The sequence below is a fragment of the Oikopleura dioica genome, chromosome 1, assembly GCF_907165135.1.
Source record: "Oikopleura dioica chromosome 1, OKI2018_I68_1.0, whole genome shotgun sequence".
Taxonomy (NCBI): Eukaryota; Metazoa; Chordata; class Appendicularia; order Copelata; family Oikopleuridae; genus Oikopleura; species Oikopleura dioica.
Window position 1 is genome coordinate 10,087,637 of NC_137291.1, and position 24,921 is coordinate 10,112,557.

The following is a 24,921-nucleotide window of genomic DNA, read 5'->3' on the forward strand; positions in this document are numbered from 1 at the left end:
GGTAAAAATATAATATCGTTACTGCCGCGAGGAGAAGTATGTGTAGCTCTGCCGCGGTTTTGTCGAAATTTTGTGTCAAAAATGCCGCGAACGTACTTGTAAATGTTCAGAAATCTTTTTTTCGTTTCGTTTACTATGGTCCCAATACCCATTCTGAATATTCGTAATCAATTTTCTCTTTGACAAACGTCATAACTTATTATTTATAAGCAGATTTTGAAAGAAAAAGTGTTAGTATCAATAAGTATGTCTCTTATTTTTAGCGAGACGGTTGAAAAAATGACGATGGTCATGCCCAAGTTCCGAAACCAACATCCAATGATAACAAAGAACTGACCACGCAGCCGATTTTTCGACCTAGAGAAAATGAAAACACGGAAACACTTGACAATCAATAATGAAAAAAATATCATGCATTTGAAATTTGATGTTTTAACCAGCGTGCTTCTAATATTACCGTGTTCCAGGCGGAAGTGATCAAACTCTTCAGTGACCGGTTTGAAAGATTTACCAAGAATGATGATGGCACGGTCCACTGCCCACTTGATCGACGTCTGAACTGGGCACCACCACCATCGTTTCGCGCGGGTCGAACTACAGAAAGATATGAGGCGCTGATATCACCCAGGAAAGGGCATTTTTCATCCCATTTCGCCCGGAAAGTAGAATTCCTTCGACGGGGCAATAGATAACTTGGACGGAAATAGGAACAGTGGCCGGAATTTCTTATCGCAAAATTAGCGCAAGACGGTCAAACTAAAAAGGTCAAATTTCGGACAATTTCTTGAGATTTAGGTTACGCTTATCGGCATTTCTAAAGACTCTCGCTTTAAAATTACTTTCATGTGTTCAAAACTATAGATTCTGCCTAATCAAATGTACCACAACAAACCAACAACCCATGAACTCAACCCCTCAATTTATCGAATTCTTCACACCCTCAAAAATTTTGCCGTTCATCCAAAAATCTCGAAAGAATTTTCAAGTGAAATCCCCTTGAAAATATTTGGGCTTATCCTACTCAACATACAATTATATTAACTGACAATCGAATTGATTTCTGCTTCAGTGGCGGTGGTGGATTACTGTCGCGAAAATATTCGCGGCGTGGTTCTGCGAAGGCTGATGTTATTTCGCCTTACAGCTGGCACTCTGTACAGCCGAATTTGAAGTTTTCGAATTTCGAAGGAGCGGGACATTTGTGACAACATTCGGGTATTACCTAACCGGTCGGGAATTTGTCGTCAATTTCAAGATGGCAGTTTGATGTTCATATGTCTATTAGGAATTCGAAGATGTACCAGCTCATGTGGAAATCCCCAGGCTCTCATACGTATCACGAAGATTATTTTAGGAACCCATCTGCTTGGAGCATTTATCTCAGTGTTGATTCAAGACGTTAATGAATTTCGAGGGAAGGAGAAGAAAATCTAGAGCTCTCGTTTATCTCAATATCTATCCGAATTAACCGCTCGCTCGTCTCGCTTATTCACGATTTAGGGCGTACTTCCGGCTTTATTAGTGTTTCCAAAAATAACCGCCTTGGCCACGTCCAAATAACCGATAGCATCTAAAAAAGTAACATCAAGTTCATAAACTTGAAAACGGCGTCGGCAAGCGGGCCCACCGCGTGAATCTATCTGGGCCAACTCTTGTATTTTTCGACTGATCGCGATCCCATAAGAAGGGATGAAAATCTTCAAAGGAGCCGCCGCTAGTTGGACAAGATCCGCAACAAGGTGTTTATGGGGCCCAATTTACCCGAAAACACACATTAATTTTATAAAAACTTGACTAATGTGGTCATCATTTCATGTTCGAATTTCGAATTTCGTCTTTTAAAAACTCTACTTTGTATTTATTGGCCTTTCGTCTTTGCAGAACTACTAGCTACAAAGTTTCAAGCAAGTCTGAAATATCGAAAGTGGATCTCAAAAAGCGATTGCTAGAATTTTTGTATTTTCCAAGAAAAATATCTTATTCATCCGAATTTCACGCATTTTCTCAAAAAGTGTACCGGCCCGCGAAAACACCCTCTCACCGGTGTGTATTTCAATCCTATTCCGAGCATCATTGGGACAAAGTTTCAACCGTATCAAATTTTTCTTGAGCACTGGAATTGTCATAAGACAGATCTAGCGGAAAACTGAATATTCAAAGCGAGTTTAGGAGCGAGCTTCCGCCTCTCAATCTGATAACAAGTTAAAATTACAACAATTACGAGGTGAAAACCGACAACTAAATTGGGCCCCTGTTGGAAGGAAATCTCGGTTTCCCATGGCACCCCAATCAACCCCAATAAAACCCCGAAAACGCAAAAATCTTGTCATTCACTGAACCCGAAAATTGAGCGCCTAATTTTTTACTACTTTGACGGAATGTTTTCATAAACAGCAAACCACAAAAGAATTTCAACAGCAAATAAAACGACGAAATAAATAATAAAAGGAAAAGTCCCCTCCTTAGGTTGCATAAAGTTGCAAGGCGAATTCTGGGAATTTTGCGTCAAGGACACCCTTAATGACACTCAAAGTGTTCGACCTCCCTCCGAAGGTGCCGCCAAGAAGACTTCAGTCAGGTATTTTGTAACGACAAAGGGATGGGCAAAGTGCCCTTTCTCCCCACCGAGATTCGAAAAAACGGCATGTGCAAAAAAGTCCATCGATCCAATTTGTCAAAGATATTTACGAGCGCCTTTGAAATGCAGTACACAACTTGCACCTGTGATGAGTCCAGTAGCAGCAACCGTGAAAGGCCAGTTTCTTTCGCTCCTTCTTGAATTTCTATTGAAAAACGAGCATCGTTAAATTTTCATGCCAAGCTAATAAGATGCTCATTACGGTTCTAGTCCGAGTGATCTCACGATCAGATACCATCTTGCATAACAATCGGGCGGAACTGCTGACTACTTCCTCTTCGTCGAAACCGGAAGCAATTCAGATCGTCTCTCAACTCAGCGGGAAAGGGGCCCTGACCTGGATGCATCATCCGGCGCCTTCTGATCACTTCAAAAATGGAGAAATGATCACGTGACATGTTTTTGGTTTCGGTAAATGAAACATTTCAAAGCGCTTCCGGAGCTCACAAATGAGTACTAATTTCTGACAGTGTTTATTAAAACATGGTGATGTATTAGCCCGGGTTTAGGGCTGGCTTTAGATCTCATAATCCTGCTAGGTTATCATATGAAAATAAGATAAGATAAGAGTATTTTGACGAAAAGGAATAAAAACTACTTATTTCGGATTTGCGAAAAAGGGGCCAAAAAGCTTCCAAATTTCATAACAAGACTGGCTCATATGCTCATGATAATTCCCCAAGAAACAAGCTGATAGCAAGCATGATCAAGTAGCCGCGCGTCAAAACTAAGCCTGGCCCATCTGTTTGCCGATGCGAATTTCGGCGAAAAAACTTTCGAGGTGATTTGAAATTTCGAAAATTTACAAACAGATTTCTTATTTTACACACTCACCAGCTGGTCGCGCCCCTGATCAATACTAAGTTACTTCCGCGAAAAGTAGGGCTGGACCATAAACTACTTGTACTCGGCAAGGAATCTAAGTCAACCCGTTCGCTAGCCATAAGGTATTGACACGAGTCAATACCATCCGACCATGCTAGCTACCCATATCTTTTTATACCCGCTCGGAATGCCGATCGATGGCCAGTTAGACCCCGGCGGCCGGCTTCAAAGGAAATTTTTTGCGAAAATTTCATGAGCCCCATTCCCCCCGTGTGGGCCTCTTTTATTCGTGACCTGGAATTTGGGCCCATTGTGGCCCCGCTAATTAAGAAGTAATTACAAAGGAGACAGATGTTAATTTCCAGGGGTGAAAAGACGGGACACAATGGCCATCAGCGTAAATATAAATCCCTTTGCGGGAGAATACGCAGCAGGAAACTGCCAGTGATAGCTTCATTTTATGAATACCCAGCATTTGAAATTACTCTCGCTGTGGACTTGTAGACGAAGTCCTTTGATTGTGATTGAATTCTAGGTTTATTACGCCATCGATCACTGCACTCGTAAGTTTGTCGAACGAGCTGTCTCCGTTTTGAATAAATTCAAGCCATCTCCAAAAAGTCCACAAATCGAAATCGTAAGGGAATCGTTTCCAGCGGCCGTGAGAACTTCTGAGCAACATAAAAATAATATCTTTGTGTTTGTAAAAACTCCTGGTTACGCGGCTATCTGTATAAACTACAGCGAGCAAACAGCACTTTTGTTCTTTCGTAAAACGTCAGAGAGCGAGTTTTTCAGAGGAAATAATGAAAGATTATAAGATGACCTTGGTCTTATCGGAAAGGTGTGGGATTTTTCTTATTTGAGAGTAAATATCACTCGCTAATGTCTTAACATACAGATAGATCAAAGGATACATATTGATAAGAATATATTTTAGCCCATTTAGTAAAGAGGATTTCATCGGTTTTCGTAAAATTTGTCGACTAGAATAGTCTTCCTTGATTTCAATTACGCAAAGTAATTGATTTGTTTACCACTTCGATTGAGGAAATTTCTATTAATACGCGTTAAATTCAATTGTCGGAAGGAACCCACCCAAAAAGGTGAAAAAGCGGATCCTTATCGGTACCGAGCCCCTTGTGAGCGCGAGCGCCGCGGAGCCCATTCGCGCCCTCCGAGATGGCCGCGCGCAAGATGGCCACTTCCTTCGCTCGATTCCGAGATTTCATAACGCAAATCTACCTTTACAAATCAAAAAAGGTGACTCAAAAGTCAACACCCACCGGTTGATAAAGAACCACTACAGAGATCGCGTAGAATTAAAAAGAGACCTAGAAGATTATGAAGATTTCATCCTTCCTGTCCTTCTCGGGCGTTTTTGCCATCGACTGGATAGGGATGCACGGAAAAGCTGTTGAAGATGACTTGTGCGATGGCTTGAGTGATCCACTGCAAGATCGCTTGTGTCGCAAATTTTCGAAAAATCACCAGACGAAAGGATTTATGGAAGCTATCCACACAGCCACAATCCAAACAACAAATGCTTGTTCGGTAAGTACCATCAAAGGAACGCCCTTTCTGGTCAACAATTACTCAAATATTGTCAGAGGATTTACCCGTCGATTATCCCCGCCTTTCGCTACCATGTATTCCCGGTCCTTAACCCTTCAAAAAACCCTATTTGTTTTGGCCAAAACGGAAATATGCCGTTTAGTAGTTTAGAAATTCCGCGAATTCCGCCAATACTCGCCGATAAAACCTCGGATTCCGGGAATGCATGCGGGCGGATAAAGCGCACAGGATAAACATTGCGTTTCAAGCGGATTGCACGGCGAAAAATTCTTGAACCCGAAAGTCGCGATTTTTGAAGTTTGAGCAGAGCGCACTTGATATAAGCGAGAATAATCCCTTTTTATGCGAGAATCTCGTACTTGATTTGAGGACTAGAAAGAACCTTGAACTGTCGCCATTTGATATTTGCTTCTACGAGACAATCATGTTGCCTTTTAATTTCTATTTTCAAGCAGACGGAATTAATAAACATAAACTTATCATTAATTTTAGTCAGCAATGGCAAACAAACGCTGGAATTGCGAAAGTCTCAAATCTGCTCCCAAATTCAAGCGAGACCTTCGAAAAGGCACCTCCGAAAGAGCCTACGTTCACGCCCTGTCCAGCGCCGCTGTCTCGATCAACATCGCCAATCGTTGTGCCAGGGGCGACATGGGAATGTGCGGCTGCCGATACCGACCGCAGGACGAGTACTTGGACCCTACGGTAAGCCACCGCAAATAACTCCTAAATTTGAAGCTTCGAAAATGGAATTTGGGGAGGTCAAGGATGTACCTTGCGGTTCTGGAGGGATTATAAGGCGGCGCATATTTTTCCCGTTGCCAAGAAAAACAGGCTCTCTTGTGATTAATTCGTAGAATTGATGAGCTCTCAAAATTTTGTGCCCTATCCTAATCCCTTAGGAAGATAAGAAAGTTACATCAAAAGAACGGCACCCAGTCAATAAGTTGACAACTTGTAAACAGTGTAAATGTCCCTGGCAGGAATCAGAGTTATCAAATTGGATAGCTTGAAATCGCGGTTCCGCCACGGCGCGAAATCCAACAAACGTAAATAATATACAATGTACTGGGCTCCGTTGGCGGGACTTGGTGACGGCAAGGGGGTAAAATTTTGATCACCCGCCAGAATAGGCCGAGATCCCTCTGTTTCATACAAGCGGTTTCATCAAAGACATCTTGGGACCTGGTTATAACATGTCGAACACGGTCGGGAAAGGGGCCTAATGGGGACTAATTCAGGCCGCTGACCTTGATCAGATTGATCTGATTTTTACCACTTGCGCGGGACAATACTTTCTGCTTCATCCCTCCGCCGGATTAACAATCCCTAAATTTCAGAGTAGAAAATACAAAATAGAATGTACACGTGTCAGAGTACAAATCAACAACAATTGTTTAGGTCTCGAAGCCATGCGAGCACGACCTGAAATGGGCGAACGAGTTTTCAAAACAGTGGACAGATGCGCCCATCCTTCGCTCCGACGCCAAGAAACGATACCAGCGAATGTTCACAGCTGACAATAACGCTGGTCGAGAGGTGAGACGCACAAGAATAACTGGTTGCACAAACTGGCCCCCCTAAAAATGTAGCTCAAGGCCCGCACGAGCGGATGCCCATCCCCCTTTAATTTTCCCCTCAACTCCGGATCCAGGCCATCATTCTTGGAATTACACCTTGTAATTTCGCCCTCGTTAAAAATAGAAACACAAAAATTTCTCCTGCACCTGCATGCCTCGCACCGATGCATGAAAAAAGCGCGACTCGTAAATGTTGTAAAAATTAACCTGATTACCCCTATTTTGGGTATTTTACCCCTCACTAGGTCCGGTAAACGCCAAACTATTATTGCTAATCAAATCGATGGACAGCCAATTGCTAATTAGTCCAATCTTTTTACCGGAGAATCAGTCTAATCGTCTTAATCCACCTCGGCCGTAATTTTCTTGCAACAAAGGGATAATCCTAGACCCCCAGTGAGGACGGACACAGGGCGGGTCTCCAAGTCGGAGCTCGACCGGTCTCGCTATCAATCGATCTCGATTCTACCTTGGCACTTCCGACCTCGGGTGTAATTTTGACCCCGCGAGGATATCCCGTAACCCTGATCGATAACCCCTAATTTTAGCGTGACTCTTGAAAAATTATCAAAAAATCTACGCGAGGCACCGGAGTTTAAATAAACTTTCCTCGAAAATCTTGAAAATCTTGAATTTGAAGGAGGTCCCCTTATTATCCTGTCTTTCAACCCTCTCCCAAGAAAAATCAAAGAAGCACCGAGATTTTTTTTCCGAGTGAAGTTTTTCACACCAAAAAAAAAGACAAAATAAAATAATCGTCGCAAAAGACATAAACTGTTTACTAAATTGTTTATTTTCAGGTAGCACTTCAAAGCATGAAGACAGTTTGCAAGTGCCACGGCGTCTCCGGCAGCTGCACGGAGAAAACCTGCTGGAAAGTGTCACCCACGGTTGAACAGTAAGTGTGAAAATTTTAACAGTTTGATGAATATAGTAAAAGTACTCAAATTTAACCAATCTGGTTGGGGAAATACAATTGCAAATCATTTAATCCCTCATTTAACAACTCATGTTTCCCTAGCAAACCTTTTCGTTATCTTATGGGTGTCAACCCAGCTGCTGCTCGGGTACATTTTGTTGGCAAGAGTTAAAACCTTTCGCCAAATGCGCAGCCCTGTGTCTCCCTGTTTGGGGTTAAATATTTTCCTATTTACATAATGCACGTCGGAGGGTTCTGTCAAACCCAAGGGCCGAGATAATAAACCGCCGGCGATGCTCAAAAGGGGTTAATAACCCTTTCAATCTGTTCAAGGGGCGTTCTAGGTGTTTGTTTATTCCCGGAAATTATGTCTTTGCAAATGCTAACCAAGGTCTTTTTAGGGTTGCGGAATCTTTGAAGAATCTTTACGAGAGCTCCGTCAGACTGCCAAAGCGACGACGAAACGACGATTCTAACCGCGTCGAGCGAAGTTCAGTTCTGCAAATGTACTATGTCGACAAGTCAAATGACTTCTGCGAGGCTGATAGACGATCTGGCTCTGCCGGAACAGCTGGAAGGTAAGCTAGACAAGAGATTATGCAAATTTCAAAAGTGAAACAATACGGAAAAGATACTGTTTATTGAATAGCTCTTCTGCGAGTCTGACAGTAACACAAAGGCCTGTTTTCTTTCTTCGGCTTCTGGCTTTTATCCAGGCACCCTGTAACGGCACCCTATAAAGGGCGACCGACTAATTAGTGGCCGCGGAATTGATACATTTCAATTAGCAAATTAGCTCCGGCAAATTTGTTGTTTATTTCTCGTTACTAACGGATTCTTTCAGAACTTGTGATCCGAACGCGTATGGCGAGGGATCTTGCGATCATCTCTGCTGTGGAAGAGGTCACAAAAAGGTCATTGAGACGTCGATCAACTACAATTACAACTGTCGCTACGTTTGGTGCTGCAGGGTCGAGTGTGATACGGTAGAAGAAACAACTATAACGCATGTATGCAAATAGTATCGCAAACTGTATTAACTGTATATAATTTTAAACACTTATATAAACTTGAATAGAGAGAGAGCCAAATGTGCTATTCTCCAAACTAGCCTCAATTCTTCTTCCTTTGAAAAAGTTTTGAAGAGTTCAACTGTACATTGAACCCGTTTACATTACCATTAACATACTGTATATATCCGCCAATATAATCTTAACCATCTTTAACAGTGTAAATACTGCCTCAAAATACTTCTGACTGTTCCATAGAATATTTCTAAGACTGAAATAAAAAAATATCTTCAAAAGCTAAAATAGATTCCCGTACGCTAGAATAGAAGCGTCTTTATAAGATTACAAGACTCTCTAGATATAAAAGGAAAAAAGTTTTTTTCGTCCTTTTGGTAGAAAATTTCGATAAAAGCCTGATTTTGAAAAAAATGAATTCAAATTTTGAAAGAGAAAACGATAGAAACAATCCGGATTCGCAGGATGAGGAACCAGAAATCGCTAGAGGAAGCTGTAATAGAAGATTTTTTGAGAACATATCAGAAAGAGTACAAGTAAGATTGTAGAAAACTCGCCAGTTTAAATTTCCTTATCAAAGCCGGATATAACCGAAGATGCCTGGCAACGGAGAGACAATGACGATTCATACGATAGTGATTCTACCAATATAAGCGAAGAAAACAGTCAATATGACACTAGCCCATTCGGCAGCGACTCGGAAGTTGAAGGCGATGACCAGCCTGCTTATGATCATTTCTTTGACTTTGACGAACACGGCTTACCTGAGCAAGGAGTTGTCGATACAGATTATGACAGGATTTATACCTTTAGAAGACAATCATCAATGAGTCTTCGGGAACGAGAAAGACAAGAAAGAATTTCTAATTCTGCTCCACCGCTTACCGAGTTCTTTGAAGAGCTAACATGTTCCAGCCCAAAATCTAAAAAAACTCCAGGTTTTAAAAAAAAATGACAGCTATTTAGCTAACAACTTCTATAGGTTTCAAAGAAGAAGGAAAAATTAAAAGCACAAGCGAGAAAAAATGTGTCCAAAACAAGATTCTTGAAAGCGCTGACATCAAAACGAGTGAACATGACGGTGAGAAAGTACACCCTCCTCTTTTTATAAATATTAAGACTTGCGAAATGACTCAAAAATCGACAGACGACGAATTGCTGATGTTGATATTCACAAATCTGACGAGCCAGCGAACAAGCGAATGCGCCCAAATGTCCAAACCAATGTTCCATCTAATTTATCCGCAACCGGGCCATCTTCTTCTATTTACAAGGTAACGAAGGATCATGTTTTCTTCCAACATGTTCACGCTCCTGTTAGAACGATGGAATGGATTTTGGATGAAGACCGCTTGCTCAGACTCAACATAGCCTAGAATACAGTAGGTAGATCTTGACTTCAAAATTATAATATGACAATTGATTTTAGATTTTCACCTCGAAAACATTCACTTCAACCATTTACCTGCTTCACAACCTATTATAATCATTGCCTCTAAATAAATATCATTGAAAAAAGTTGAGAAAGTTGCCAGAAAAGGTCAAGTTTAAGAAGCATTATGTAACAGGCTTGTCGCAGAGCTCGAAGTGCTTGACCACTCGTGAAATCTGTCAAAATGCTTGTGAGAGATCTTTTGCCATAGAAATAATGGAATGGGTAAGTAATTATTTCAAAATTAGGTCTTTCTCTAAACAGACATCGGCTTAAATTTGACAGACAGATAGTTTAGTGCACCTGGATCAGTATAAACGTAGATTAGGAAAAGAAAAGGCCATATTTACTTACGATTTCTATGTTGACCTGTTCTTTGGTGACCCGATTTTTTGTTGAGGACGCATTAATCTTAAAGTAAAGCCGCATTTTCCTTAATTTTTAAGACTTTTTGGGCAAATAATAAATTGAATAATGAAACAAGAGTTCATTCTGGAGCCATTTTAACATAAAGTATTGTAGGTCGATCCAATTCGTGAGTACTGCCATCTGCCGGAAACTGAGGACGAAGCTTCTGAAGAACTGCCAGACTTTTACGAAGACCACCTCAACAGCACTGTTCAGCAAATCGATGAAGGCAACGAGGAGAACCTCGAGATTTCTATTCAAGATCTTGTTCATGGAGATGAACTTGAAAATATGAGTCAAACAAGCGAGGAAATTTCGCTCGATTCGATGGAAACTGCATTTTCTTCGGACGATCCGATGCTTGCAGAGCTGGAGGAGCCTAGCTGCCAGAAGATTCTTGAATCCGACATGATTAGGATTTCAATTTCAGACGGCTAGACAAAAAAGCGAGGCGCAAGTACTCAAAGTTCAAGTCTTGAACGATAAGAAATCCAAAGATAAGAAACATGCCTCTCCAATTATGGATCGCCTCTGTCTGGGCATCGACGAATTTCAAAAGGTTAATGAGTTAGCAAAATCTTTTCCTTTCGAAATAATCCCTTTAGTCTGTAGTAGTACTAGAATAATTCATTCGCGCGTTTTCAAGTGATAAATTAGACCAGGTGTTAACACGTTTTGCTAACTTAGAAGTAGAACTACCGCGAGTTTATAGCTACGGGTCACCGAAAGATAAAAATCTAGTGTACGAGATTTTCGCAGCTTTGCTTTAATTGTAATTATTCTTGAATTATGCTTAAAACTTGTTCTCCGAAATCTCTTCCACGAATTGACCCTAAAAATAGACACTGCCCCGCCACATCGACCAGACACACCTGATTCCATGGATTTCGAAAGTATAGGTAAATCTACTACAAAGCATCTACCTCCCCATATTCTTTACCAGGTGATTGGGACTTTATGAGAGGAAGTGATGTTCGAAAAATTCCATCATGCTCTACCCCTGACAGTTCTGTTCAAGACTATTCAAATGCATATTTCTCTGAGGATGAAAATTTCGTTGGAAGGTTTGAAAAGTTTTCTTCGCTTGATTTCAATACATCTCTAGCCCGAGTGAAAAGATCACAGATCTTATAATGAAGGAGTTCGACTATTATACCAATTGTATCCGCCCGGAGCCGATAATTCAAACAGTTTACCAACAACCTGCTCAAGTATTTCAAATTCCTATTGAAGGTCAGTCCAAAGCTTCTCCGCTATTTTTAAGGGTTTTCAGAAGAAGCTCAAACCCAGACCCTGATCATCAATCAATCCTCAATAATTCCAATTTATGCCGAACCAATTCAAATGATAACAACAGTTCAAAATGCATTTCCAGTGCAAGAAACTGTCGTCGCCAACTCTACGACAGAGAAATTGAAGAGTCAGTTGATCGCTAAGATCAATGAGAAGCAGCAGAATAAGACTCGTTCATCGCCAGAATCTCCAGAAGTGAGTAGCCAAAAGGTAAATACCGTATTGGACGTAGTTCAAATTGACCGGATATTTCTTAGAAAGAAATCAAAAAGGAGACGAGCGTGAGAGCTGTTAAAATTCAGCTAAAGATCGACTGAGCTCTAGCACAACTTATCCAGCCAACAATGATGGATTATCCAGAAGATTATTTGTGCGGAACGAAATACTTCTGCTTCCTTTAGTTTAGACTTTTATCATTTAGGAAATAATAAATTTAGTATTTTTTGTTCAATTGTTTTTTTAGAGTCTTTACGGTGAGGGAATATTCTTTTATTCTAATTTGCTTACAACGATGGAAACATGAAGGAGTATCCAGTGCATAGAAAACAATAAAATAGATTCGGTCATACAAATTGGAGAGAGAAAACGAAATCGAAACAAGGATGAATAAAATATTTGTTTAGAATCCCAACACTCCCTTAAATATTCTGATCTGTCAAAATACCAACCGCTGGCGAGGTCATCAAACCACAATTATTCCAAGTGAACAATTAATTTTTTAAAAGCCTCTCGATTTCGTCCCATTTATATACCAAGACGAAGATTAACCTCGGTCATTATTTCTGTGATTTGGGAAAATTTTGATAATTGAAAAACGATTAGATAAACGAGGGGATATTGAGCGAAAAATTGAAGTTATTCGCTAAAATAACTTTTCACAAGTGAAGAAAACGGCCTTTCAATTCTCAATATTCAAGAATTTGACGGAAGAGAAAAATTAATATGTTGATGCTTTTACTGCTTGGATTTTACAGTGCAAGCGCAGGAGTCTGTACGCAATATTACTGCGCATCGGTAAGATTTAGAACAGAATCAAGGTCTATAAAAATTTCTTTAGTGCTATAAAATAAAGATTAAACTGAAGGAAGAAGTTCCCCATTGCACAAAACTATTGAAGAAAATGGGCTGCTGTCAAAAATATATAAGACATGATACAGGACTTTTCGGACAGAAGGGTTGTCTCAAGACAGACAGCAGTTCAGAGAATAAAATTTTGGAGAATCTTTGCACAGGCAACGGCTCTTTTATCTGAACGCTCAAAAATTTACCGCACAAAAATTGAGCCCTGACAGATTCGAATAAAAAAATATGCAAGGAAGACGAATTCGTCGAAGAGAAACAAGAAAACTTCATCGCTAACTTGACGGACAACTTAGAAAAAGGTTTCCAGCAGTATGAAAATTTCACTGCAGATGGCGTTTGCATCACTGTTTCTGATTCTGCGTCCCCGCTCTTCAGGACAACCTTGATTATTTGCATCTTCACAGCACTCGGTCTTTTAGGTAAGTTCTTCATAAACGTTCTGTAAAGTCAAACTAACTAAATAATAAAGGTGTCTTCGGTTTGTTACTCCATCATCGAAAGAAAGCACTAGAAGAATCGGAAAAAGGGCGATGCTCTCATATAATGGCCACGAGTGGAACCATCGGAGCTGCTGGACTCATGTCCGTGTATGGAAACAATATTCCTGAGCGTCAAAGTGATGAGGCGAAAAAGTTGACTGACATATAATCAAAACCTGCACATGAAATAAATGCCCAATTAAACATCCAAACTTTCCCTATTCTAGCAGTGTTCAAATTTATTGCACTAAATAGAATCTATCCAGTAACAAGTTCTTCGGGAATGTGTTCATGATTGTTAACGTATTCTATTCTAACTGATCTATCTTCAGCAACTTTATAATAATCGATGCAGCAATTCCTTCTGTCTTTCGGAATCGTAATATAATCATAGCTCGCGCCTCTTTCTCCAAGATAATTCGCAATTGCTTTCATTACACCGCTGAATAGAGTCACTTGAATCGAGGAAAACAAGGTGAATCTTACCCATGGCAGAATATGAATATTTTATCGCCAGCAGAAGCTTTGGAGAGAATTTCATCCCATGCTTCTATGACTCGTGCTCTGAAAACTTCCGACTTTTCGCACGCTGGATGCTCGAATCGATTCAGGAGGTCCATCTTTTAACAAATGTCAGATTCTTGTGCGGATGAAGGGAAAGTACCTCGACGACGATTTCTTTGACTCTTTGCTGCGAGAGGCCTTCGAGCTCTCCCAACGATCTTTCCATGAGCCTTTTATCGAGAATCTGAGCATCATCTCCAGTCGCAATTTGGCATGTCTGATGGGCGCGTTTGAGGGGGCTGGCGATGATCTTCGTCGGATTTGACGGAAGTGCCGTTTTGAGTGTAGCTGCTTGAAGCCTACCTTCTTCCGTCAGATCCGTGTCATATCCATTACCTGCGCAAGTTTGTTAATATAATCGAAGGGTTATAAAGTGTACTAAATTTTTACCTTGGTGAATTTTCGCTTTGTTTGCCTCACTTTGTCCATGGCGAATAACGTACACTTCAAACATCGGCTCTCTAATGGAACAGACTTTAAAAACTATCTGAAACCAGCGTTCGATTTTCATCAACACATTACTTTCTATTTCCTTTCTGAAGGCGGTTTCATAAGTTACTTTATTAATTAAGTATATTTTATATACAATTGATTGACTAGGAAAAGGGCTGAAAATAGCAAAGCTGAAACTTTTTTGGAACAGAAAAGAAGCGGGATAAAAAATTGTCGAAGGAATAAAAATTAGATAGCACTTTCTCCGTTGATTTTCGCGAGCTTGGCGAGTCTCTTCAATTCGCGCCGCTTAATTTCACCACGGACACTTTCTAAGCACCAGTCAGAGACGGAAGTGAGTGGCTCGTCGATTTGAGGAACCATTTGAACAAGCTTTTTGAAAGGAGTAGTCATTGGATACGCTAGGATCAACTTTTCAATGTCATAAAAGTTTCTTTATAACAGTTTTATTCGAAATAACATTTTCCTGAGGCGGCATGAGAATCGTTTCATTTAAAAATAGCCCGAGCATAATTCCGAAATAGAATTTCTTCGCATCGTCTTCGGCTAATGTCAAGAGCTTCTGATACTTTTTCTCGGCTCTCTGAGCAAGTTTCTTTTTGAAAGGGTTCAGGGTTGGCGAATTCGCCGATTTCTGGGCGTTTTGAATTTTCATGCGACATCTATTTTGAACATGCGTTGCTACGCGAGGGTGGCGAACTGCGACGGACGTAAGAAGTGCGACTGGAACATATGCCGCTAGAATAGAGTCAGAAAATGAACAAGGGAGAGCGACTTCTTACAGATATTGATACACAAATAACAAGCGTAATAATAAGCACCCGCATCATTCATTCCTTCCAAAACACTCGTCGGCAACAGTTTCAAAAGCCCCATTTTCAAGTCAAATTTCTAAAAACAGAAAGTAATCAAAAACAGATTTGAATTAAAAGATTCTATAAATTATAATTCCGTCCGGCTTTTCTTTTCTGGCGGCTCTTGAGTTCGATTTTCTAAAGAGTTTTCACTCGTCCAGCGTATACTAGCACAGTACTGTAAATTATCAACAGAAATATCGCGCACTTCGCGGATGGTTATCTTCGCATCTTTTTGAAGGTCCTCGTAGGATTCTTCCAGAGTTTTGAGGACTTTTAGCTTGGCTTCGTAGCGCTCTTCAATTGACGAATACTTCGGCCCAAATAAGTAGCAGTGGAAAGTCAGATCAAAAGGAAGCTCTTTTTCTTTCAAAATTTTTATCAGGACTAAAGAAAGTGGGCTCAAGTTCATTTATCAAAGTCTACCTTTGAAAGAGGAAAGGAAAAAAGTAGCACCACCAGGGAGATTCGCCAAGCATTCGATTTTCTTTACTCCTTCTGATTCTATCCTAAAGAGTTTTAAATTAAAAAGAGGCTGTTTTGAAACAACTTACAATTTTAAAACATCTTCCTTGATAACATCATGACCATCTTTATTCATTAGCGATATGAAATCTTGACTTTTAACTCCTCGTTTTCTTGGAAAGTTCAGTTCTACATTTATCCTCAGCCACTTGATCGAATTTGGGTTGAGGTCATTTGCAATCGTTCGAATTCCTCGTTTAGCAATTGGAATCGCAAATGGCCCAATTCCGCAGCAAAGATCAACGCAAACAGATTTCTCGTCGATTTGATCAGACATTATCTGAATAGAAATTCCCAACAGTTGTTTAGAATCCGACGATTACCTTGTGCTCCTCCTGTAACCTTGAGTTCCAATAAGTCTCGCCCATGTCTAAGTGAAATCGATTCCCATGTTCTCTATGTTCCGTCTGCAGGGAGTCTTTTCCCGCAATAACTTCAAATGGCAATATTCTGAATTTATTCTCCTCCGATTCTGTTAACGAGTCGTTTTTGGCGATGACTGTTTTCACTGTTGGAACTTTGTCTAGAAGGATTCTTCCGATAAGTTCTTTGTATTCAAAGTGCGGTTTTTTCAGGTTGACTAAAATTGAAAATAAGGGGCTATAGCCTATCATTATAAGAAGCATATTTTTACCTTGGATAATATGCCCGATTGTCGCGAAGCCAGAAATCCTTTGAATTTCTTCAGGGAAGATCATTTCAAAGATTTCCGAAGCCGTAAAGTTGCGATAAGTAAATTGAAATTCTTCTTCGCTGAATTCAACCTGAATCCCTCGATCGAGATTCTTTCGAAACTGCTCTTCGTGTTCTCCTTTGTCGAATTTTGCGGAAAGGCGGATCTGCTTTTTGGGAAAGTCGATGTGTTTGAAATGAGGCCTCTTTATTCTTTTACGGATTCAATTTGGCGTTTTTCTTAAAAAGAAACGAGAAACTTTCAAATCCATTTCCCAAAATCCATCTTCTTGACTACTTTCAATATTGCACCGATATCTTCTTTGCATTTAAAATAAATAACAGGCAGCGTTATTTCCGTTGTAAAAAGCTCGGGTTTAAAATCCAGCACTCCCTTCACTTTCTTAACAAAGCCTTCTGGAAGTCCTTCGATAAAGCTTTTCGTTTTCGACTTTTCCGACATTTATTCTACAAAACAGAAACAATCACAACTTTGGCAGAAAAATGAAGAAATCGGTTGTTGTCAGAGCCTCTGATTCAGAGGTGTTTTTCAAGCAGTTTTGATTTCTTCAGATGAGCAGAAGGCATTTTCGTAAAATCCATCATTTTCAGCGTTTCTTTCATTTCCGTGAATTTTCCTTTTCTTCTGTCTGTTGCGTCGCTGATTGAGCTAAACGCGAAATCGAGGAATTCAAGATTTCTTTCGAGAAATTTCAGTTGTGAGCTGAAAGCGTCAAAATTTTCCTTGTGAGCTTTTTTAGGTCAATCATAATTTCAGACACGTGGCAATAGTAATAATTTACGTCATTAAAAACTGAACCGGAAGCACTGTTGTATATTTTTAACCCTTCCTGATCGTAAAATCGTCTTGGCAATAGGAAAATACTCATCAATGACTCTAGCATCCAGAAAATCGCCACTAGCCAAGAACAGCTGTTTCAAGACAGAAGGAACTTTGGCCGCTATTCTACAATCATTCAATTTCAACCTTCCCAAAAGTTGAGAGAACGCTTGTGCGGCAATCGGCAGCCTTTCGCTGTGGTCAACATGGGGGAGGAAGTGCCCTAGAATATCCATCGCAGAAATGGTAATTCTCGCCTCGAAGCCAAAACTTAACGTGGCCATGCAGCATTCACACAATCGCTTTGAGGAGTTTTGGAAATTCGTTTCTTTCTGAGTCCGACTGAAATATTTTAAGCGGCAAGTCTACGTTGCCAACAAACCTTTTCTCTGCCAAATCATTCAAATCCATCGTAACATCTTTCGGGCTTTTATGAAACCTAGCCAGTGCTCTCAGCGCTGAGTTTAGATTTGGAAGATCGTTTCCATTCGATTCTTCGATGAATCCAACGATTTCAGAAAACGCTGACGAAAGAATCGGGACTTTTTCTTCACTAGAATCGTCTAAAAGATCCAGCAGCGCGGAGAAAACTCGCGGACTGGAAGGATAAAGAGATAGATGCTGGAGTTTTGCAAGTAGAGTTGACATCAGAGGATCGAGGAATTCTTCCAGGAGTTTTTTTATGCTCGAGTTTCTTAGGGCAGCGAGTTCTTTCAGCGATTTGAGTGCCAAGTTTGCGAGGACTGTATGTTCCGAAGCGCAGTAGAATATAATCGAGTACAGCAGCGCGCAGATGTCATCGTCGTTGTCTTTCAGTAATTTGACTGCTTCGGATAAGAAATGAACGAAAAGAATGTTTTCTCCCAGTGTCGCCCTGTTTTGAACAGCCGAAACTTTCAGCCCATCGAAGACTTGGATGAGATTTTCGGGAGCTTCGGTCATCTGTTGCAAGAGAATCGCTCCAAGGAAGAAAGAAGAGCACGGTCGAATCGACGCTTCGTCCAGTAGAGCGTCAAAAATTTCTTCATGGAGGGAATCATGTAGGATTGTTTTGAGAATGTTCTTCAAGATAACTAGATCTTCCTCAGAGAAATGCTTGGGGGAGAATTTCGAGAGCTCCATGGCTACTGGTTTTTCTTCTGCGTCTTTCTGTGTGTAAACTTCTTCCTGATTTCTCAAGTTTCGGCATTCTGTAACGACGATCGGTGGGAGAGTCGAAAAATCTGGTTCCATATCATTCAACAATTTTGAAATGAATGATTGAATGTCGATAATGAGTGACAGTTCTTCGCTTGAAAGTGAATCCAGTAGACCAGCACTGCAGCGAAGAATGAATGAAAAGTTTCCTTTTGAGAAGATGCTGCCGAACAAATCGAGATATTCGCTGCTCTTTGAGATTCGTTCTTTCTTTGGCACGACCGAAATATCTTGAGGGTGGACGTTTTCGTATGATCGGCAGTAGCAGAGCAAATCGAAGAGATCTTTTTGGAATGCTTCTATCAATGGATACAGCTCATTTCCCAAGGAACTTGCCTCGATCAAAACTGGTGGATCCTTGAAGCCGATGATTTTGGACAAAAGTGGAAGAATTGCTTTTGAAATTGCTTCTACGTGATTTTTATCGAGCTTTTCTGATGGCACTGATTTCAGAAAAGTAATGACGACTGTGCGGAGGAGACTGAGCCATGATTTGAATTCCTTTGAATTCAGGTTTCCGGGGCGCATCATTGTCTAATCAGAACTGTTTTGCATATGAATGTAGAGAAGGAAAGCTTACCTGAACTATGAAAGTGAACAATCCAGGAAATATGGATTCGATGAGCTTCTTGTTTTCCTTCATCGCAAGCGTTTCAATCACATGATGGCAGTTATTCAAGATCGTTTTCGTCGATGACTTCTTCCCAAGAGATATTGTGTGAAAAATGACAGCAGATAAAAACTGGATTGCTTTTTCATCTTTTAGATCTTTCCTAAAATCTTTTTGAGATCAGAAATGCATTGATAAATTACCTGTAAGCCTCAGAATCGGGGCACTGTATTGTAAAAAGAAATTTCAAATAGCTTGTGAGAGCTTCTATCACTGGTTCATCTTTTTGGCCGATCTTCTCGGAAAAGCTGGGAATCCAAGCAAAATGAGAAATAACTTCCCGGGGACTTTTGAATCGACACTTTTGAATCAAAGACGTGTAAAGTTCAATGCTGTCCAAGACTATCGTCGATGATTGTGAATTCTGATTGATCACTGCTTGAAAGGGCTTATTATAAATGAAGGCTAGCTTCTCCGCTCCAAAATCTGATGTTTCATTCACTTGCTTCAGCTTGAGCGATAATACTTTTGTAGAATGAAGAATTTCATCCTTTTCGTTTCTCTTTATCCCATCAAACAACCTCGCTAACTCAGAAAATATACCTTCCATACTAAAAAAGCACCTTGACTAAAACCCTAAACTCACCCATAAAACCCTGCCTGTGATTCAAAACGAGGCTTAAAACTATCGATTGCTGGCTAAAACTCTTTGTAAAAGCCAGAAATGCTAGTCGGATCATGAAAATCGTAGAATTTTTATTGACATGATAGAATTTTAAAAGAACTATAAGTGCAAGAAATAGCATTTTGAATGTTGAAGAAAACTTTGGGAACACTTGCCAAAGCTAGTTTACAGTTAGGTTTACAGTTTGAAAGTCCTATTGTCACGAAAAACATATTTGCGGAGGGCATTTTTGATTGACGAAGAAGCAGCGATTTTCACTGCGAATATTCTATTGCCCGGAATCGCTGGACGATGAGGAAGTAGAAGACGAATCACTGGAATGGGGTTGAGACTGGTGCGAAATTTTCGTTGTAACGCGGCGCATCATTTGACGATTTGAGCCCAGGAATGTTCCCACCGGGTAGTCTTTGCAAAGCTGGATGAAGCCGTCGTATTTTTTATTCAAATATTGAGACCAATCTAGATTTTATAATTATACTTGAATGGCGTCTGTTTGAATACCTTCTTGGGGGTAGTTGCTGAGACTGTGCGACGGAGAAGGTGAATTAGACAACTCCCTGGATAGATTTCTCATCATCCGTCTATCAGACGAGAGGAACAAAGTCCATGGAATTTCTTTCGGCTGACTTTCTGATTCTACATGCTAACGAAAAGATTTTGATCGCAAGAAATGATTGTTTGGCATTACCGAAATTATATCGGCAGGATTTCGAGATCGTCCCATCCGTTTTTGTAGACTGCGCTTGTATTCTGTTGTTATTCGATAACTTGATAACCGTCTCTCTCTCTCTTTCTCGATTTGTATTTGTTTTATTTTCACAGTGAGTCTTCGTTGTTTTCCTGGGCGACTGTGTGTGTATTTTTCGGATGGTCTCTCTCCTCGCTCGCTCAACGTGTGGTGTTTCCGTTTTGCCCTGTCAGAAAAGAATCTTCTTGATTGGGTGAAGTTCCCCAATTGAGATACTGATCACAGCAGTGCGTGTTTCACCCCAGTCCGAACCAAATAAACAACCCGATTTCTGAAAAGGAAAGTGTCAGCTGCAGGTAGAGTAGGGCTGCGTTGGACGTTGTAGCGCGTGACGCAACTAGTGACGCTCACAGGTCATGAGAAAAAGTCTGCACAAGACATTTACTTGCTCGAAAATATTCATTTATAAATGAGAATTAAAAACAATAGGTGAGAACTCTTTACATTTGGCGACTCTTGGATCGCTTTTATGTTCAAAGTAACTATGCGTAAGGTCCGGTAATTAAAAAGAATTAATGGGCTAACTATCGTAAAAAGAATTGTTAACCAAGATGGTCTAAAATTCAGACTTGAAATATTCTGAAATAGAATCTGCTGACATGTGCATATTGAAAACAACGAGAAAACTCCACTTGTAAAATTTGCTTTATTGAAAATGTGTAGAGTGGGAATGTGAAAGTGGGGCAGTTAAGTGAACAGTTAGGGGAAACGTGAAAAAGGGGTAAATAAGGTATTTTTTGGTGAGGTGATTGATGACGTTTATTTTACAATCTAAAGCAAAGTTAGTTCGCTGTTTGAAATTGAAGAAGTGTTACCTTTTGGGCAGTACCGATATTGGTACTATTGACTTTCTGGGCGAAGCGCAGCGTGTTGAACGACTCGTTCGCGAACAACTTGCGCGGGTTGACGTGCATGATCATCAACGTCTTTGAGTTGCCACCAAGCGAGTTCTGGAGCAAGTGAGTGAGCTAAAAAGGAATTGAATAAGTCTAAGGGTAATCGTCTTTGCAATACCTTGGAGTTTCTGTACGGAACGTGCTTGCTCTTGCTGCCCAGTGCAGCAATGCAATCACCAAGCGACGAGAGAGAACCGTTGATTTTCTTCGCTTCTTCAAATCGCTGTCCGGTGGCTCCTGATTCTTTGACGCGCTCAGAACCTGCCAGGTCGACGAGATTCAGGCAGGACTCCACTTTCATTCCGTTGCGGGTGTTTTCGCCAGAGACGTAAAGAATGAAGACTGAAGCAATGATTGAAAAGTCGTTTCCGATAAGATTTTTGATTACCGGAGTGAGATCGCGATGAACGCTCGTTACAGTTGGTGGAGGCAGTTTTTCGTCGCTTATTCGCTCGCTTGACGAGGTTGGAGAGCTGATGCTTGGAAGTTATTTCGTGGCGGCTCAAGTTGGCAACGTTGATGTGCTTTGAACCTGTTCCCTCGATCTTGAGCTTCTTGTCTCCACCTAGAGACGAAATAGGACTCAATCAAGGAAATGAACACTCACCTTCAAGAAGATCATTGAGCTCTTCGCAGTAAACTTCCAAATAAGAAGCTTCAAGCTTGTAGATCCAGCCTTTTTCTTTCGATTTCTCGACAGCGTCAATGAGAAATTCGAAAGATCTCGGGATGATGCCCTGCATTTCCTCGTTCTCGTAGACATCTTCCGGCCCTTCCATTGAGAAAGTTTTGCCAGATCCTGTTTGTCCATACGCAAAAATGGTGACATTGTATCCGTCAAGAGAGCTTCTTACGAGCTGGCTCACTAAAATAAATAAATTTCTTGAAATTTGAGAAAGAAAATACCTTCGCCGAAAATCTGCATCTGCGTCGAGCCAGGCTGGAAGACGGCATCGAACTCAAACTCTGCCTTTTCGCCTTTTTTGTCTTCTCGGGTAATTTCAATACCCTTGTCGAGCGCGTTTTCGAAGCTGATATGATCAGCGGTGTGGTTCTCCTGGATTTCTTTCGGAAGAAGAGGTCGCACACGGACGAAGACTCGGATATTTCCCTGAAGAAAATTTAGAAAAGAAAAAGAAGACTGTATTTTACCTTGAGTTGCTGAATAGTTTCGTGCAGCATTCGGCGCTCATCGTCCATCGAGTCCATTTTTTCTCTCATTTCGGATTTGTCTTGGAGCAAGCCTTCTTTCTCGTTCTCAAGCTTCTTGAGATCATCTTCCTGGAGCTCTACTTTTCGCTTGAGCTGGTCAATCTTCTTCCCAGCTCCCTCATAATCTTCCTGGAGTGAGTCACGCTCGAGTTTCACTGATTTCAATCGCTTTTGCGTTTCATCAAGTGTATCTTGTGTGCTGTCCAGGTCGTTCTTCAACTTTCGAAGCTCTCGTTGGGCACTGAAAAGATTGATTAACTACGGTAGATAATTTAAAGACTTACTTTTGTAGGCGCTCCTCTAAATTGTCATATTCAGCTTCCTTCATCATCTTGTACTCTTCAAGACCCTTGGCGTGAGTCTGAGCCTGTTGCTTTTCGCCTTTGATGCTCTCGACGGCCTCTGTGAGCATTTTTAGATGCTGCTCTGTCTGCCTTGCTGAGGTGATCTTCTCTGCGAGGACGATCTCGAGGACGTTGCATCGCTCCTTCAAGTCGAACTTTTTGACTCCTTTGACGATGATTTTTCCTTCAGAAGTCAGTTTGACTCGACTATAGATACAATTAACGCGACGTAATCACCAATAAGCATTACCTTGAAGGGCCAGCATCTTCATCTTCCTCAGGGACTTTCTCAACAGGAGCTTTTGTCGCCTTGACTGGTCCTCTTGCAGTTCCAGCGCGCGCTCCGACTCTAGAAGACGTAGCCGCGGTGAGGGTTTTTGTCCTCAGCGTGCTCGCTTCTCGCTTTAGCCCTGGTCTCGTTGTAGCAGCTGCTGTTCCGACTGTCCGTTTCACAGCAGCCGTTGCGCCTCTGCCGGGCATCTGCGATCGTCTCTTCGCCTTCGCCAACGACTTTCGCGCCGAGAATGTTTTCGATGTTTTCGTTGGGCGCATGTAAGATGGCGGCGCGGCAGGAGTTTTGACGGTTTTCTTTGGAACAGAGGGAACATTCTCCTTGTCTGTCTCCAAAGGGCGCTTGCTAGCCGCGGTAGGTTTCTGCTCGTTTGCCTTCGACGACGATCGCAAGTTCCCGCTCGTGGGAAGCTTGCTTTTGAAGCCAAATCTATCGCTCATTTCTACCGATTTCTAAAACATCACTCGTTAGCATCCAAAAATTACATTTTCGTTCTATTCTAGAGAACAGTTCACAACTCAGTCTTTCGTTGAACAACTGGTGGTTTCAGCCCGTTTTTCTTTCTCTTGTCTTTTCGCCGTTGGATTTCATCTAATTTCTTGTCGCGGCGCATTTCTGCGTGGCGCTCTGAAAACTCTGCCTGCGTTTCGTTTTCTCAATTAGGGGTTATCGAAAATCTTGAAAACAAGGACCGGTTTTTCATCAGATAAAACCCGGTTCAGCAATTACGTAATTTTCAGAATTTCGTTGACCGTTCCTGGAAGGTCTCTAATCGCTCTATACAAGTTTATGTATCCATCTTCTCTAGGGCCAAAGAGCTCTAGTTCTTGGGACAGAACATAAACAGGAAAGGCAACCATCGAGCTTGTTTCGTTTCGAAGCGCATTTTCAACCATTTCACTGTCGAATCTGTACAAAGAAGATTCCTTCGTCTTTTCTGTTGCCCAGAGAATCAAGTCCTTATCTTCAAAGCCTTCCCAAAGAGCGTCAATTTGCTTCGGAACTCGTCGAGCAAGATCACCAAGAAGAGCTAAAAAGGGAGTAAGAAAAAATTTGGAGAAGTTAGCTACCGATGTTTTCGAAGATGCTCGACATCGAGTTTCGTTCATCACCAAGTTTTGATGTGTCGAAGTCTTTTGCAGTGAATTCCGATAGATTCGACTTTTCAAGAATTTCTTTGCTGCCGGAAATCTTCGAGGTGATGCTGTTGAATGCGAGTTCTACCAATCGGGAGCTCTCCTTTGACCTGGCCCAAACTTCCACAGCTCTAAAAATTATGATAATAATTCTTTTGATCATTTTTTCGAATAAACTTACTGCCTATGCTCTTTTCTCTTCACTCCATATCCAATAAAATACTCTTTCATTCCTTTGAATGAATCATCGACATTTTCTTGACTAGAATTTTCCTCTGCAGAAATTTGACTAGCGAGAATAAGCAAGGGTGCCCAGATTTTCATCCTGTGTAAATTTTCGTAGGAAACGCAGAAAGTTTTCTCATCATTTTCTCGATTTTCTGGTGAGAAACGGTTTTCTTTCCGAGTGGCAGCGCTTGATTGGAGCGCGATCGGCGCGCGCTTTTTTCAAAACGAACCAAAAGGCGCGCAAGTGAAGATTCTAAAAGTCCTTGGTCTCGAGTCATCAATAAGTTCCTGTAGTGTAGTGGTTATCACGCTCGCTTCACACGCGAGAGGTCTCCGGTTCGAACCCGGACAGGAACATGTTTTTGAGACATTTTATTGATTCTCGCTCTTCAATGAGCCTGACTCTT

General features: G+C 41.1%; 10 protein-coding genes, 1 long non-coding RNA gene and 1 other non-coding gene across 13 annotated transcripts; 6 read left to right on the forward strand and 6 right to left on the reverse strand.

The window, feature by feature from the left end:
• The first annotated feature begins 4,706 nt into the window (after positions 1-4,706).
• Positions 4,707-8,806, forward strand: LOC145701823 (protein Wnt-11b-like). The gene is made up of 6 exons (XM_081779043.1): positions 4,707-5,017; positions 5,531-5,743; positions 6,440-6,577; positions 7,419-7,516; positions 7,939-8,115; positions 8,382-8,806. Exons 1-6 carry the CDS (start codon positions 4,808-4,810, stop codon positions 8,557-8,559), a joined length of 1,014 nt encoding a protein of 337 aa, XP_081635169.1. The 5' UTR covers positions 4,707-4,807; the 3' UTR covers positions 8,560-8,806.
• Positions 8,807-8,937: 131 nt separating this feature from the next.
• LOC145701834 (uncharacterized) lies at positions 8,938-10,078 on the forward strand. 2 transcript variants are annotated; one of them, XM_081779053.1, is made up of 6 exons: positions 8,938-9,098; positions 9,143-9,500; positions 9,545-9,643; positions 9,682-9,836; positions 9,884-9,948; positions 9,992-10,078. In XM_081779053.1, exons 1-5 carry the CDS (start codon positions 8,976-8,978, stop codon positions 9,905-9,907), a joined length of 759 nt encoding a protein of 252 aa, XP_081635179.1. In that variant the 5' UTR covers positions 8,938-8,975; the 3' UTR covers positions 9,908-9,948; positions 9,992-10,078. The 2 variants fall into 2 exon arrangements, with proteins under 2 accessions (XP_081635179.1, XP_081635185.1); XM_081779059.1 differs by having other exon boundaries at positions 9,884-9,944; positions 9,992-10,058.
• Positions 10,079-10,118: 40 nt separating this feature from the next.
• LOC145712066 (uncharacterized) lies at positions 10,119-10,840 on the forward strand. Its single transcript, XM_081789754.1, has 2 exons — positions 10,119-10,219; positions 10,517-10,840. Exons 1-2 carry the CDS (start codon positions 10,211-10,213, stop codon positions 10,838-10,840), a joined length of 333 nt encoding a protein of 110 aa, XP_081645880.1. The 5' UTR covers positions 10,119-10,210.
• A 340-nt stretch (positions 10,841-11,180) lies between these two features.
• On the forward strand, positions 11,181-12,091 carry LOC145712392 (uncharacterized). The gene is made up of 5 exons (XM_081790089.1): positions 11,181-11,301; positions 11,346-11,466; positions 11,508-11,635; positions 11,676-11,905; positions 11,953-12,091. The coding sequence occupies exons 1-5, from the start codon at positions 11,283-11,285 to the stop codon at positions 12,010-12,012; spliced, it is 558 nt and encodes a 185-aa protein (XP_081646215.1). The 5' UTR covers positions 11,181-11,282; the 3' UTR covers positions 12,013-12,091.
• Positions 12,092-12,567: 476 nt separating this feature from the next.
• On the forward strand, positions 12,568-13,464 carry LOC145701671 (uncharacterized). The gene is made up of 3 exons (XR_014134279.1): positions 12,568-12,709; positions 12,753-13,197; positions 13,248-13,464. It is a non-coding gene; the product is annotated as an uncharacterized LOC145701671 (long non-coding RNA).
• On the reverse strand, positions 13,464-15,167 carry LOC145701660 (uncharacterized). Its single transcript, XM_081778877.1, has 5 exons — positions 15,057-15,167; positions 14,212-15,012; positions 13,922-14,157; positions 13,744-13,877; positions 13,464-13,699 (listed from the first exon to the last, which is right to left on the reverse strand). Exons 2-5 carry the CDS (start codon positions 14,330-14,332, stop codon positions 13,516-13,518), a joined length of 675 nt encoding a protein of 224 aa, XP_081635003.1. The 5' UTR covers positions 14,333-15,012; positions 15,057-15,167; the 3' UTR covers positions 13,464-13,515.
• Positions 15,168-15,207: 40 nt separating this feature from the next.
• On the reverse strand, positions 15,208-16,788 carry LOC145712067 (tRNA (guanine(37)-N(1))-methyltransferase-like). The gene is made up of 6 exons (XM_081789755.1): positions 16,673-16,788; positions 16,288-16,538; positions 15,977-16,233; positions 15,683-15,933; positions 15,555-15,637; positions 15,208-15,515 (listed from the first exon to the last, which is right to left on the reverse strand). Exons 1-6 carry the CDS (start codon positions 16,786-16,788, stop codon positions 15,217-15,219), a joined length of 1,257 nt encoding a protein of 418 aa, XP_081645881.1. The 3' UTR covers positions 15,208-15,216.
• Positions 16,789-16,807: 19 nt separating this feature from the next.
• Positions 16,808-19,583, reverse strand: LOC145707365 (uncharacterized). Its single transcript, XM_081784888.1, has 4 exons — positions 19,177-19,583; positions 18,944-19,136; positions 17,549-18,897; positions 16,808-17,508 (listed from the first exon to the last, which is right to left on the reverse strand). The coding sequence occupies exons 1-4, from the start codon at positions 19,581-19,583 to the stop codon at positions 17,133-17,135; spliced, it is 2,325 nt and encodes a 774-aa protein (XP_081641014.1). The 3' UTR covers positions 16,808-17,132.
• A 123-nt stretch (positions 19,584-19,706) lies between these two features.
• LOC145703136 (uncharacterized) lies at positions 19,707-20,699 on the reverse strand. Its single transcript, XM_081780455.1, has 3 exons — positions 20,347-20,699; positions 20,160-20,301; positions 19,707-20,117 (listed from the first exon to the last, which is right to left on the reverse strand). The coding sequence occupies exons 1-3, from the start codon at positions 20,380-20,382 to the stop codon at positions 19,927-19,929; spliced, it is 369 nt and encodes a 122-aa protein (XP_081636581.1). The 5' UTR covers positions 20,383-20,699; the 3' UTR covers positions 19,707-19,926.
• Positions 20,700-21,033: 334 nt separating this feature from the next.
• On the reverse strand, positions 21,034-23,620 carry LOC145698292 (carboxy-terminal kinesin 2-like). The gene is made up of 9 exons (XM_081775495.1): positions 23,109-23,620; positions 22,799-23,065; positions 22,455-22,755; positions 22,209-22,413; positions 21,910-22,167; positions 21,691-21,867; positions 21,421-21,644; positions 21,222-21,374; positions 21,034-21,177 (listed from the first exon to the last, which is right to left on the reverse strand). The coding sequence occupies exons 1-9, from the start codon at positions 23,588-23,590 to the stop codon at positions 21,166-21,168; spliced, it is 2,079 nt and encodes a 692-aa protein (XP_081631621.1). The 5' UTR covers positions 23,591-23,620; the 3' UTR covers positions 21,034-21,165.
• Positions 23,621-23,860: 240 nt separating this feature from the next.
• Positions 23,861-24,699, reverse strand: LOC145698303 (uncharacterized). Its single transcript, XM_081775506.1, has 3 exons — positions 24,468-24,699; positions 24,221-24,417; positions 23,861-24,180 (listed from the first exon to the last, which is right to left on the reverse strand). Exons 1-3 carry the CDS (start codon positions 24,608-24,610, stop codon positions 23,876-23,878), a joined length of 645 nt encoding a protein of 214 aa, XP_081631632.1. The 5' UTR covers positions 24,611-24,699; the 3' UTR covers positions 23,861-23,875.
• Positions 24,700-24,798: 99 nt separating this feature from the next.
• TRNAV-CAC (transfer RNA valine (anticodon CAC)) lies at positions 24,799-24,871 on the forward strand. Its single transcript has one exon. It is a non-coding gene; the product is annotated as a tRNA-Val (tRNA).
• Positions 24,872-24,921: the final 50 nt, after the last annotated feature.